This window comes from Hippichthys cyanospilos, chromosome 12 (assembly GCF_059441005.1).
Source record: "Hippichthys cyanospilos isolate Australia breed blue-spotted pipefish chromosome 12, RoL_Hcya_1.0, whole genome shotgun sequence".
Lineage (NCBI taxonomy): Eukaryota > Metazoa > Chordata > Actinopteri > Syngnathiformes > Syngnathidae > Hippichthys > Hippichthys cyanospilos.
The window spans coordinates 3,196,609-3,210,432 of NC_142380.1; the positions used below are offsets into that span (position 1 = coordinate 3,196,609).

At 40.0% G+C, this 13,824-nt stretch overlaps 3 protein-coding genes across 4 annotated transcripts in view; all 3 read right to left on the bottom strand.

Annotated features, from left to right (window-relative positions):
- Nucleotides 1-730: 730 nt before the first annotated feature.
- Nucleotides 731-3,557, bottom strand: LOC148414406 (insulin-like growth factor-binding protein 1). The gene is made up of 4 exons (XM_088428803.1): nucleotides 3,191-3,557; nucleotides 2,989-3,119; nucleotides 1,542-1,670; nucleotides 731-1,458 (listed from the first exon to the last, which is right to left on the bottom strand). Exons 1-4 carry the CDS (start codon nucleotides 3,534-3,536, stop codon nucleotides 1,351-1,353), a joined length of 714 nt encoding a protein of 237 aa, XP_088284929.1. The 5' UTR covers nucleotides 3,537-3,557; the 3' UTR covers nucleotides 731-1,350.
- A 1,437-nt stretch (nucleotides 3,558-4,994) lies between these two features.
- Nucleotides 4,995-7,862, bottom strand: LOC148414407 (uncharacterized). Its single transcript, XM_088428804.1, has 3 exons — nucleotides 7,792-7,862; nucleotides 5,975-6,289; nucleotides 4,995-5,298 (listed from the first exon to the last, which is right to left on the bottom strand). Exons 1-3 carry the CDS (start codon nucleotides 7,810-7,812, stop codon nucleotides 5,227-5,229), a joined length of 408 nt encoding a protein of 135 aa, XP_088284930.1. The 5' UTR covers nucleotides 7,813-7,862; the 3' UTR covers nucleotides 4,995-5,226.
- Nucleotides 7,863-10,817: 2,955 nt separating this feature from the next.
- The window catches only part of LOC148414408 (adenylate cyclase type 1-like), a 39,236-nt gene continuing 36,229 nt past the window's right edge, over nucleotides 10,818-13,824 (bottom strand). For both annotated transcript variants that reach the window (XM_088428801.1, XM_088428802.1), the window contains exons 16-20: nucleotides 13,598-13,744; nucleotides 13,432-13,530; nucleotides 12,652-12,766; nucleotides 12,437-12,561; nucleotides 10,818-11,342 (exon numbers count right to left, since the gene is read on the bottom strand). In XM_088428801.1, the coding sequence (XP_088284927.1) occupies nucleotides 10,968-11,342; nucleotides 12,437-12,561; nucleotides 12,652-12,766; nucleotides 13,432-13,530; nucleotides 13,598-13,744 (861 nt within the window). In that variant the 3' untranslated portion in view covers nucleotides 10,818-10,967. The remainder of the gene's footprint in view (nucleotides 11,343-12,436; nucleotides 12,562-12,651; nucleotides 12,767-13,431; nucleotides 13,531-13,597; nucleotides 13,745-13,824) is intronic.

Genomic DNA, 13,824 nt, shown 5'->3' on the forward strand with positions numbered 1-13,824 from the left:
CGTGGCGCAATTGACTACCAAATTAATTTATTCAAGCCAAATATTTTCAGTAACCGCTTTTAACCTAGCGTGTGAAAAATATAAAGAACACATATAAACACGCACTTGGGCTTGAATAGCTAGATTCTTAAGACATAAAAAAAAACGTCCTTGGCATTGAATTAATGCATTTTTGACTTGTGTCACTACCAATTTAAAAATTGATCTTTAACCTCTATGGTCGGCAAAGGTAGTGAATGAGTTATTTTATTACTTTTTTCAAAATGATTCAAATGAGAATCTCAACATCTTGGATGGAAATGTTTTCAACCATATATGAAAGCTATCATTGTGTCGAATTAAAAATTTGCAAAACATCAGGTTTTACTTTGGAAAACAAAGATACATTTTTTTGCCGATTTTCTGATATTACCGACCAAACCTGCAACTAAAGCATTACAAAAAACGGTTTTAGCTTGAAAACAGCAAGAAATTGTCAATTAAATTTTTAGTTCTTTATTGTTAAACGGGCAAAAGCGAGTGGCCAATACTGGTATCGGTTTCCTTTGCGAGGCTCGATACCTCAGAATAGGGCTTGTGTTCGTAATCAAAAATTAATACTCGTACAAGTCAAAAATCCATTTTAACCGGGCGGGCGATGAACGAGCTAAAATAGTCGTTACGTGCGGTTTGATTCTTTTCAAACGAGTTGCGCGGTTTTGCCATTGTGGCAATCAAAACAAAACAAGACTTTTGAACACATCACTTTATATTTTATATATACACATAAATAACAGAATATACATTGCGCATCAGTGCTCGATCACAAAAGAATAAACATCGGTACATGACATGATAATAAATATTAGAATAAATGCCAGAATATATTGGGAAAAAAAAAAACAAAACAGCGACCCTGTGGATAGAAGTGGAAAAAAAAGGGCGGGTAACTGCAGAGGTAGACAAATGTAGAAGCTTGGATGAGCCCTGATATGTTTGTGCTTGACCAGCATACACATACTTGCGGCACTTTAAGTATCCCCCATTGAGGAAATGAAGATGCATGCAGACAATGTCAACATGTTGCATGAATGAGCGGCTGTGTGGCTGTGAATGAATCGAAAAAAAAAAAAAAAAAAAAGGCCCTGAAATGGGGCTTGGCAGTGGTTGCAGTGCTGTGGTTTTTGAGGAATGGAGTTATTGAGTCAGAAATACAAATGTATACAGTGTTGCCCTATTTACAATTGAAGACGGGAAAACACTTTGAAAAAAAAAAAAAAAGACTTGTCGTGAATAAATAAAATAATTTACAATGGGTCTTCTGAAGGGAAGAAGGTGTTCCTCGTGTGTGTTTGTGGATGCTTTCCTACTTCAGTGAGTGACTTCCTGGTGGCACTCGGAGTCGCCGGGGATGAGCTTGCCGTTCCAGGCCGACACGCACCAGCAGCGAGCGGGCGGTCCCGCCAGGGATGACTCGCACTTGGGGGAGGACAAAAGAGGAGGTGGTGAAGGGAGGGCACGACGGAGCAACGGCGGGTCAGCTGCACCTTCTGCTTCCTTACCTGCTTGGCCTTGTAGAAGCCGTGCTTGTCGCAGTTGGGGAGGTAGAAGGTGGTGAACTTCTCGCCGAGGTTCTGCTGGGAGCTGGCGATGGCGTCCAGGGCGGCGTGAAGCTCAATGTGACAAGGGCCCTGAACGGAAAAAGAATTGGCCATCAACTACTAGGTTTTTTTTTTTTTGTGGGGGACTAATATATATATATATATATATATATATATATATATATATATATATATATATATATATATATATATATATATATATATATATATATAGAGAGAGAGATTTTTTTTGTCCTTTTTTTTTGTCTTATTTAAAAAATAAGGAAAATTAGTTTCACCAAATATAATTTTCCATTAAAACTACAGTAACAAATTATTTTCATCCCAATTTTTAATTGCTTAATTACAGTTCCAGGCGATTAAAATGTCAAATCTAACATTTACATACGCCTTTTAATCACTAAATGGAAAGTAAATGTGTAAAATACAAGGAATATCTGAATAATGTATCGTACATACACAGTGTAAACAGATAGAATTCATTTCAATGACTAAAATAATTGTACTATGAGAGATAAAAATAAATATAATGTATAGGGATGGATTAGTACGGATTCCAGGTCTCAGTTTTATACAGGCCTTAATTTAAGGTATAGAGTAGGAATGACAGCTGTCGATACCAGTCAACGATACTTAAAGCATACAAAATACGTCTTTCTCTGCAGCCGTCGGCACTATACTGCTGAAGATCGAAGTACGCAAGGTATCGATGAGTATTCAGGGACGACCTGGTATCGAACATACCTAATTAAAATTATTTTTTGCTGGTATATTGAATTTTGTATTGAGAGATGAAAAAGAGGATTTAATGTTAAAAGAGGCAAGCTAATTTTAAGTCTAAAGAGACAACTCCAATTAGGGAATACAGTACTATGAATATATTCTGCACAGCGTATTACTGTATATTTATTCATATGTTTATATATTACTCAGTCTCCCCCCACCAAGACTGAATATTTGTCAAATATTTTTCCAGTAATCCATGACCACAACTCGGACTGTTGGCTTGATATCATTTCTTGCCCCGCCCCCCACCGCCATCAATGAGTATTTTCTCAGTTTGTCCCTGCCCACCGGGCTTATCGATGATGTTTTAATTGCTGGATTGGATACCCCATTCATCCCCCCCTCCATGTGCAGGTTATAAATAAGATTATTATCTATAAAAATTGTATAGGTATACCTAAACCTGTATCGTTTTTACCATTTAGAAAAAAAATCAATATAAATCAACTGTTAATGATTTTTTTACAGCTTTTATAGGAGTTACAGCTTAGTCTAAAACGGAAAGAAATAACTGCATTAAAAAGCTGTAAATTCTCATCGTATTGCAATGACAAAAACAAAGCCTTTTCCCTGGGGTCACCGCCCCCCCCCCCCCCCTCACCTGCTGCACCAGTTTGTTGCGGATGGCGTTCACTTTGGCCTTGATGCTCTCCTGCGCATCGGCGGCGTCCTGGTCGGGCAAGCCCAGCACGTACTGCAGGGAGTCGCGCTCCGTCTCCGCTTCGGCATCCTCTGAACACAAAAACTTCAATCAGCGTTTGGGGAGCGCGATTCGAGCGAGCCAGCCGCCGGGCGGCCGCTACCTTGGTCCTCGGCGCAGACCCCCTGGCCCCGGGTGAGGGCGTGCAGAGGCCTGGCCTCGCCGGGCCTGGGCACGCAGCGGAGGCCGTGGGCGCAGTGGGCCGTGTGGACCCCGCAGTCGCTCCCCCTCTCCAGGGCGCAGGCCATGCAGCAGCCGCAGCCGGGCTCCCGCAGAACCTGCCCGCAGCCGCTGGGGACGGCGGGACACTCGCTCAGCTTCTCCTGGGTGCAGGGGGCGCACCGAATGGGCTCGGGGCCCACCACCGGGGATGACCTCGCCGCCGCCGCCAAAAGGGCCAAAACCACAGCCGCCGCCGCCAGCATCTTGGTCTCTTGTAATCCACTCATGTCCACTCTTTGCGCTTTTCCTGCCGCCGTTTCCCCTCGCCGCCGTATTTATGCGTCCGCCTGGCCCCCGGCGGGCGTTAATGATTGACTCGCCGCCTACAGATATAAAATATTTGTGACATAGCCGCGGTAAACAGTAGCTCGACCCCGCTTGACGTGCGCGGTTGAAGGTTCACGGGGTCTGCGGTCAATATTGACTTTGGAACGGAGCGACGGGACATCAAAACAAGCTGGGCCGGCGGGAAGGGGGGGCTTTTTACTCATCGGTGACTCAAGAGGTTAGGAAAACATACGTGGCTTGAAGACGTTTGGATGAAGGAGCGAATAACATGTTTGGTTTGGTGCGCGCTGTTTTGTTCCAGCAGCCAGCCTCTTTGGTGAAGGTTCATCTTATCAGGACAGGGAGATAAACAAGGTCATGAGACACCCACACACCCGCGCGCCAGCCAGCGGGCCGGCCAGCGCACCCCCTTTTATTGCATAACCCCGCTTAGAGTCATAACATGTTTGTGTCGAGAGGACGCGTGCTAATTGGCTGTTTCCTTCCGTGTAGTATTGATGGAAAGCGACATGCGGCGCTTCACTTTTGACGTGTGGGGCAAGCTATCCGCAAAAGAGGAGTCTTACGGCGCGAGCTCCCTTCCGATTGGGCGAGGCAGGTTTTGGGCACTGAAAGCGGTGACACGGGGCCCACTGACCCAATGGAAGCATGGCTGACCCGCTTTGCAAAACACATTAAGATAACCTCTACTCAATTGCTTCGCTTAAAGGTAAATATGAACATGTTAGCACGTACATTCAAGTGTTATTTTCCAAGGAATACCATTGCAAAAACAAGGAACATTTTTTTTTAAGGAGACAACGCCTCTCAAAAGTTTGGAAAACTATCTTTCAGAGTTTTTTCATTATTTAAAAAAATCCTAAATCATAAAATGTAGATTAATACATGTAAAAAATATTGCATTTATTTGGTAGGCAAAATATGCTGATTTTGTGCACATTCTGACATTTCAGATGTCAGTAAGCCTTAACTCTTTTGTAGTATTGTGTACATTATAACTACACACACTAATATATATATATATATATATATATATATATATATATATATATATATATATATATATATATATATACACACACACACAGATAAATTGTTTTACCAAAAATATTTCCTGATTTTTATAACATTGAAGTCGTTTTGAAGCAGTATTAACAAACATGATGAAGTATCAATTGAAAAATTTCATAAATAAAAGTTAAAATACAAGGTGTTATCCTTTAGCTTTTTAAGAGCAAGCACCCAGTTTTGCACTTTGTAATATGTCAACTCTGTGACATGGATAATGCTTGATGACCTGAAATGACTTTCAGTTCACAGATGAACATTTTCAAGAGTTGAATTTATTGTTTGAGAAATTGGAAGTTAGTTGCAAACTTTTGACTTGTGATGTTTACAGAATAGCTTGGAAAATAAGAACATGATGCATTTCTAAAAATCTGGATTCGAAACTCTCAATGATGTGCAAAGTTGCAGTTTGAGTAAGCAACAAGTGACATATTAAATATATACATCGGGGGAAACATATAAATCTTGACAAACTCAAATGAACAGAAACTGGTATTTAGATCAAATAACACGAATGACATGAATATTTATTAAGATGTTTAAAGTACAAAAAAAAAATCTTCACTCAATCAGCAGCTGATGTGTTTTGGCCTCTTCTATGTTGATCATCACGTTTACCAGCCACTGGGGATACTGCAAAAAGTATTCCAAAAAGTGTGGGTGTTAACATCGGGAATTCTTGATTTTTCTTTTAGAGCAACATTTGAGTCGTAGTTCACACTATTTTGTGATTATATTTTGTGATTTCAATTATATTCACACTTGCAAGAGAGCTAAAAATGTTCAAATGCGATTAATAATTACTACAGTACTGCAGTACAGATGCTTGCTTGAGTAATTTTACTACATACATATGACCAGTTAACAGTTGGGCCTTACATTAAGCCAGTGTTTCTCAATGCACTGAATATAAATAAGATTATTGATGAAAATTGTTTAAGTATACCTACACATGTATCCTTTTTAACATTAACAACAGAAAAACGCAAATTAAATAAACGTTCAACAACTGTTAGTTATTTTTATCGTCTTTACACGGATTACAGCTTAGTCTAAAGCGGAAAAAAAAGAAGAAGCAAGTGCACCAAAGTGCCTGAAACTAAAAGAAAATGATGGAAATGATTATTGAAATTACATTCCACATTACAAAAACAAAGCCTTTTTCCTGGGATCATCGGCGCCCCCCCCCCTGGCATCACCTCGCTCCCCCACCAGGGGGGCCCGCCCCACTATTTGAGAAGCACTACATTAACCTGATTAAATATTTCTAGCGGGAAAAACACCATCTAAACCATACGATTATTTTTACCAAATTTGTTGAGAATCTCTTGTTTCTCCTCTTCAACAGCGATCTTTGGCGCTGCCGCTTCTTCGGCGGCGGCGAGTGGAGATGGGCGGTTTTGTCCAAGTTACTCCTCGTGCTCGTCAATACGCAGGATTCAAGATGAGATGTCAGATTCAGCGAAGAGTCCCTGTTGAAGGAGCTAGGCATCCGCTTGGGCCTGCAAACCTTAATCGGGACGTCATCCTCGTCACTAATAAACATCGCAAGTTCTTCCCTCTGTTGGGTTTCCGGCGTGCGGGTCCTTTCGGACTCCTCCGGGATGTCCGACAGTTGTTGATCCTGTTCGGAATGATGGGAAATTGTAATCGCCGCTTTTTACATTCTGACATCGGGAAATTAAGATGACGCCCACATTGTTGGTTACAGAGGAGAATTTTAAGAGATCAAACATCTATGCGGTCAGGCATGCTGTGATCTTGAGATCTCTGATCCACTTACATGAAAGAAGACTTTGATTCTCTCCTCTTTCATCTATTACAGTTGAGGCCGGGGGTCGGCAAGCTTTAACCCTTGTGGCATTATGTTACAAAATTCCTTTGATTTTTTATGATATAATAAATCAATCAATGGGAGAAAAAAACACTAGGGAGCTGAATTTTCTCAGCAGATGATTAAAACATGTCAAATTTCAAAATGCAATCATTTTGACATTTCTATGTGATTGCAGCTGGAGATTGTGTACAAAATTGTCCAAATTTTGGACCGTATAAAACCATTCTAAGTACAATTTTTGATATGCATTTTAATAGGATTTATGACATTGATTATCCTGCGATTTTTGCAACATTTCGTTGAGCGGCGGTTAAACTATGTCAGCAAACAGAATTTTTTTTTGTTGACTTGTGTTTCACCTCAAGACAATAGGTGGCGGTAGAGACCAGTTAAAGCGTCATCACTTCACAGGCTACAAAGACAGACCATATCATTTTTCGTTTTTTTTGTGAGTATTAACAATGTTGATAACTTTAATTACTACACATTTAAAAGCATCTATAAATTAGGAGAAAAATGCAATGTGTATGGCCAGCAAAGTGTGTGCACAAGGGTTAACATTCAAGGGTTAATTTGGACCAAAATGAAGGGAAAAAAAAAAAAAAACACCCAGAAGTGGTCTGTAATATCAACTTATAAAAAAGTTGATAATTATCTCGATTTTTTCTTTGACCGCCAAACCATTATCATTGCATGATCAAAGAATCCTTTGTAAAGAAATTACAAATGAAATGAATGAATAACATAAACTAACCCAAAATGCCAACTTACGAAAATAAGTGAAACTGACCAAATTTGGACTATTTGGGTTTGGCCTGGCACCAACACACTCACGCATAATAAATCAAGATACAGTAATCTCTTCCAGATGCCATAATCGGACCATTGATGACTACAATCTGGAAAGGAAGAGAAACGCTTGAAACTTTCTGACTGTACTTGTGATTCAACGGGAAACTCCTTCGGTCAACCACTGTTTATACTTATGTTTAAAAAAAAAAAAAAAGGAAGTGACTTAACCACATTGCCGTGGATAGAACATTAACCACTGTGGCGCATTAGTGCGGTATGAGAATTTTTTTTGTTTCAATTAATTGGAAATAAATTTAAAAATAACACCTAGTTTTTCATCTACATGTGACTTAAAGGAATACAAACGCTGCAATTGTCTTCTGCTAGATTAAGCTGTGTATTTTATTTTTCAGTTTTTATTTTTCAATTAAATTTAAAAGATGTGCCTTGCTCAATAAAGGTATGAAAAAAAACGGATGAAAGATTTAAAAACTCACTAGCTCAAGTCGAGGGTCCATTTTTCGGAGGTTCTTGTCTGCAAAGCATAGCTGCAGAGCTTGATGACTGATTGGCTTGACTTGTGAAAGCTAATGACAAGCAGGTGGGGACAAATCAAGTTCAATCTGTTCATGCATCTATAAAGTCAAAGTAGAAGGAAAAAAAAAACGTCAATAAACTGACCAAAATTCAAATAGTGTACTCTCACCAGAAGATCCGTTTGGTGAAACTGCACAATCCACACAACTGACACAAGAGCTGTTTAAAAAAAATAATCATAAATGAAATCAATCAAAAATAAAATTCTTAATCCATGCTGACAATTCAAAACAATCTTTGGCAACGTGTTGCAAAATATATGCGGGTTACCTCGACAAGTAAACGTGTTTTGATTGTATTTATAGGATTCTTTTTCCTGTTTTCAAAACTTTCAAACATTACGCAAGGTCATCGTGCTGAAAAAACTCTATTCCCAAAATGGTCCAGTAGTATATGAGGCGGGGTGACATGTCCCTAACAGCCCCTATAGACTTTACCCAAGGTACAGTATCTCTTCCGATTTGAAAAAAAACCTCATAATAATAACGATTCTGACCCATTTAATGAGTACCTGTGTACAAGAAAAGACAAATGACGTGACAATGACTTGTCAAATCAATGTGTTCTATTGAAAGTGATTAAAAAAAAAAAGTGCATGTTGAAATCTTGCGTACATGGCGGTAAGCGGCCGGTTACATTGGCTCATGGTGGGAGGAGGGGTGCCTTGTTTGTGAACTCTCACTTACCTCAGATTCCCCCATGTTGCTTCACATTCAGTGTGTGTGTGTGTGCATGTACTTTTGAGCTGAGGCACCACTTGTGTGCGTATGTGTAAAGTAAATGTATATGTCTCGATATATAGTATCTATATCTATCTTATTTTATATTTATATATATATCCAGTTGAAAATCCACCTTGTGGAGTTTGCTTGTTGTCCCCGAGCCTCCATGGGTTCTCTCCGGCTTCCTCTCACACTCCAAAAACATGCATGGCAGGTGTATTGGACATATTGAATTATCCTTAGGTGTGATTGGTTGTGTGCAGTGATATTAATATAATTCTATAACACTTAATTTTCTTTCAAATGACATCATTTTTTGTCTTTTTTTTTAGGCTTATGCCTGGTTTCATCAAAACATGTCACGCATATGGATAATACACATGTTTACCTAATATTCACAAAGTCAAAGCCCCTCATCATTTTATACACCAATATTGTCTTTATTACAAAATAATCAAACATTCTTTACACTGTACAAGTTTGAACGTAGTTTACAAGCGTATGGATATTTACAAAGAGCAACATCAAAGCGTATGACCTGCATATCAAAGTGAGTATGCGTAAAAAGGCAGGTTGCAAACACCGTTAAGCTTGACATGGAATAAGGCAGAAACATGATGTATGTACACAGGTTGCTGATACATGATAATAAATATACAACTGTATGGTGGAGATGCACAATATACAAGTGGTTATAAGAGGAATGTGGTCCAACTGTACCATTGTTTCAGTGGCTGTTTGTGTTCAAAAATACATTTGCTTTTGTGCAATTGTGTGCTTTAATACTGTCTTGATGGAAATACCTTTGTCAGAGGTTTAGGGATATACTGATATAAAGGCCTCCATTATTCGGAGATGAGCATTAACGGGTGTTTGTTTTTTTTAAACGAGTTCCTCTTTAGAATTGCACACACATATGGCCCACTGGCCTCGAGTTCTCTGCCTGTTTTTTTATTTTTTTTGTATCATACATAAAATGCACAGCTATGTGTTTACTGCATTAAATAACATACGTACATGGACCTTTCTTGAGAAAAGGGGAGACACGTACTGTAATGTAACGTAACCCCTAAAAAAATGTTATTTCTTGGGCTTTGGCTTTCTCTGTGTCCCCTCCAAGCAAGGTTTATTTCAAAGGGTGAAACATTACTTTTATTGTTTTCTGACATTTATTCTAAAACGTGAGGTGTGGTGACTGATAGGGTATTTGATCAGTTTTTTGGTCCTTTATTTTGTCACATAGGTTTAGGCATGGCATGGTGTCTTTAGTTTAGTTTTCGGAGTCTAGTTTCCACAGTCTGGTTTTCAGAGTCTAGTTTTCGGAGTCTGGTTTTCAGACTCTGTTTTTTGGAGTCTGGTTTTCGGAGTCTGGTTTTCGGGGTCTAGTTTTCGCAGTCTAGTTGTCGGAGTCTGGTTCTCAGACTGGTTTTCGGAGTCTGGTTTTCGGAGTCATTGATAATTACTTCTGTGATTATCAACTATTTATCAATCAATTATTTATTGATATTACTTCTTTTTGAGAACAGGTCTGACACTTTGTGTTGATTTATTTTTTGTGGACCAGTACAAATGAAGTTTGAAGGGTTCTAAAGTTTAATAAATGAAACACTAATGGCACGTTTTAAGTCTTTTTTTTTTTAATTAAAAAAATGCTTTGCACTGGTACTAATCAATGGCAGTGAATGAGTGAAATTTGACCTTAGAAGTTACTTTCTAATTGTTGTTCAAGTAGGGTTGAAAAAAAAAAGAAAATTTTAGCTAACCTGTGTTTGAAAGTCACATGTGCTTATCTGGTGGAGGCCATGTTGAAAATCTCATTACTTTGGTTCATCTTAAGGGGGAGTCGTAGCCAAGGATGTCAACTTAAAAGAAAAAGAATAATACTGTATGTACGCAAAAGTGTGACAAATGTCATTGTGCTGTGTCATACAAAAGCACACCACACTCAAAATTACACACACACACACACACGCACACATGCTGAGCCGCACCATTAGAAACACTGTGTGACAACTGTAAATTATACAATGCATCCTTGGCATCATTAGAAAGACAGTGCAAAAGCAATAGCAAGATCAGTCTTTTTTTTTTTTTAAATAAAAGCACATAGTGTTGAACATCTCCCTCTGCAGAGATTTTACCTGCAAAGAAAGTATGGTGAGTCAGAGTGTGTCCAGAGTGGCGAGCAGCTGACATTCCCTCGGAAAAAAAAAAAAAAAATGACTGCAAGTAAGATTGTCTGGACTCATTTCCTGAACGAGCGTAGCACCTGCAGGAAACATGCAGGCCGCTTTCCACAAGGCCTCCATCTTGGTCTTCTTACCTTCTCTGAGGTCAAGCACTTGTGTTTGTGTCTACACCGCGGCGTCAGCCACGGTCGCCACCGCCTCGATCTCAATCCCTGTCACATCGAGATCCTCCCCCTCCTCCTCGTCTTCCTCGCCCGTGGCAGGAACGCGGGAAGAGGGCAAGCAGGTGGGCCGGCTTTTGGGGGAGGCCGAGGAGACGGCGGCCAGGGTGGCGGCGGGCACGCTGGTCTTGCCGCAGGAGTGGATGCGGCGCGCCAGGCTGGCCGAGCGCACCACCGAGGAGGTGGTGGCCGTGCCCACGCCCTGCACCTTGCCCTCCAGGAAATACGTCAGCATCTCGCCTTTGCCCTTCACGCTCACTTTGCCGCGGCTCACCAGGTCGTAGTCCGAGCTCAGCAGGCGGTACACCTCTTCCGTCACCTGGGTTCCACGTTAACATAGTCAACCAAGACCGATACGAAGCGAAAGCCTATTGAGTCGACTGGATTAAAAATAAATGTTCAGATGCGGTGATTTATGGACAGCTAATTGATGAGCATTTTTGATTGTTTTTTGGAGGGTAGCTGACACCCTTGACGAATGCTTATAAGCCAATTGAGCACCGTAGTGCTATCTGTGACCATTGGATGGCGGTGTTTCCACACTTACAGCACTGCTATTACCCACAACAATTCTAACTGAAGAATGGAAGTCAATCTTTCATATGATACCACCCATATTTACATAGACATAGCACACAGTATTCCGTCTGCCTCGAAAGGTTAAGTTTTAACTGGATTTCTGCAGGTAATGCTTTTTAAGGAACAGTATAGCTTTCTTTTCAAATCAAGAGCAAATCAACTGGCACATGAAGAAACCTATAGGTCAATTTTAGTCCTTTTTGTCAACTTCACAAATGCGCATTCACATTCGTGACGCAATTTTCATGGAGATGGGCCAGAAACGAAACAGATGATGTTACACGATCTATCTTAAGCGTGATGGCGCCCGCCGCGGCTGCCGTCTTCTGTTCGCTGAGGTACAGAGTAAGAATTTCACTGTGTGGTTTTGTGCTATACATGTGACGTTAATTCTCCACAATCTTCTGAGAGATGGGTGAAAATGCTAAATATACTCTAGAGGTTTCCTTTTCCCATTAGTTCATCATAAAACATTAACATTACTAATATTCATCAATTAATTCAAGCTTTTCATTAATTATAAAGCTCGGCTCCTTTTTATACTTTACAAAATCATCTCGCGGGCCGGATTAAACCCATTTGCGGGCCAGACCCGGCCCACGGGCCATATGTTTGACACCCCCGGCTTAAACAAACCTTTAACCTGTACAAACGCATTAAAATAGTAGTTAACAGTTGTTTAATTTTTTTATATGACTTTTTTCTTGTGTCATTGTTAAAAATGATACAGTTTTAGGTATACTTATACATTTGAATTAGATCATCTATTTATATGGTCGGCGTGGCAAGTGTGTGTTCCAGCTAACAGGCTGAAAAAAATGCAGATTTTGTCACCTGAATCTTGCCCGGTACTCCCGTGCTGTCCATGCGACTGGCCACGTTGACCGTATTCCCCCAGATATCATACTGGGGTCGCCGTGCCCCGATGACGCCCGCCACCACCGGACCCACATTGATCCCTGCCCCGGCGCGGGACATTGAGCAAATCAAAGAACTCATGAGCAACTTTTCATATTTCGATGTCGTTCTTGGAGGGGGCGCGGACGTACCGACTCTCAGGACAAACTCGTTGTAAGATTGATAGTTGATTTCATCCAACACGTCAAACATCTCAATGGCGTAGTCCGCGATTGTGCTCAAGTGGTTGTAAATGGACTTCTTGGCCTGAAGGAACAAATAAAAGATGGCCTTACAAAAAGCAAAAATAAAACAAATTCAAACTCTTTTTCATGGATTTTCATATGTGATTGACTTTTTCCACTGCAGGTTTACCTTACCATTTTTCTTCCTTTTGAATGTTGATTTTATCAATTCATTGTGTTAACAAAAGAAACAAATGTACAAAAGGAACACAAACAAAAAAAAAAAAAACTTTTTTAAGCTCGTTTTTGAGTGGGTTTTTATTTATGACCATAACATGATTACAGGTTTACCCTGCTATTTTTCTTGATTTTTTTTTTCTCAAGTCGGAACAGACCCCCATAAAAAAAATATCGATTTGATGTATTTTATAAACGAAAGAAAAACGGACCAAAGCAGAAAAAAAAAAAACTATTTTGGGGGGTGAATTTTCATTTACAAAAATAACTTTTTTACCTCACTTATTTTTCTTGATATTTTACCTTCTTGTAAGTCAAATCAGACAAAAAACGTATTTAGTTATTATGTATATCTTATGTGTTTTGTTTAGCATAGGAAACACACACAAAAAATGGGAATATAAGCAAAGAAAAAAATTGCTTGACAGATTTCGGTTATTGCAGGGAATTTTGAGAAGGTAACGCTACAAAATATGTGATGGTCTTTATTTCAACCCGGTCGTTTCTCACCTTGGTTCCAACGGTGGGTACGAGGCCCACGGCCGCCATGTATGTGCTTCCTATGGTCTTGATTTTCTCGATATCTCTGTAGCATTCTTTATCCATCAACTGCAAGAAGCACAAGTTTAAAAATTCACGTCAAATCAAGTCAACGGAGTGAAAAAATAAAATGGACCTCATCAAAGTCCGCAATGATCTCGTTGAGTAGTCTCAAGCACTCCACTCCCATGTTGTTGCCGTCCAACTCGATGTAGAAGTCGTTGAAGTTTGGAATGGAGGCAAACAGGACTCCTACTTGTGCGTACGACTGGTAGTAGAGATCCTAGAAGAAGAAGGAGAAAAAAAGAGGAATCATCATATGAAATTGCGAGGCTTTCCGGTGCCACTTGTTGTGACGGTCTA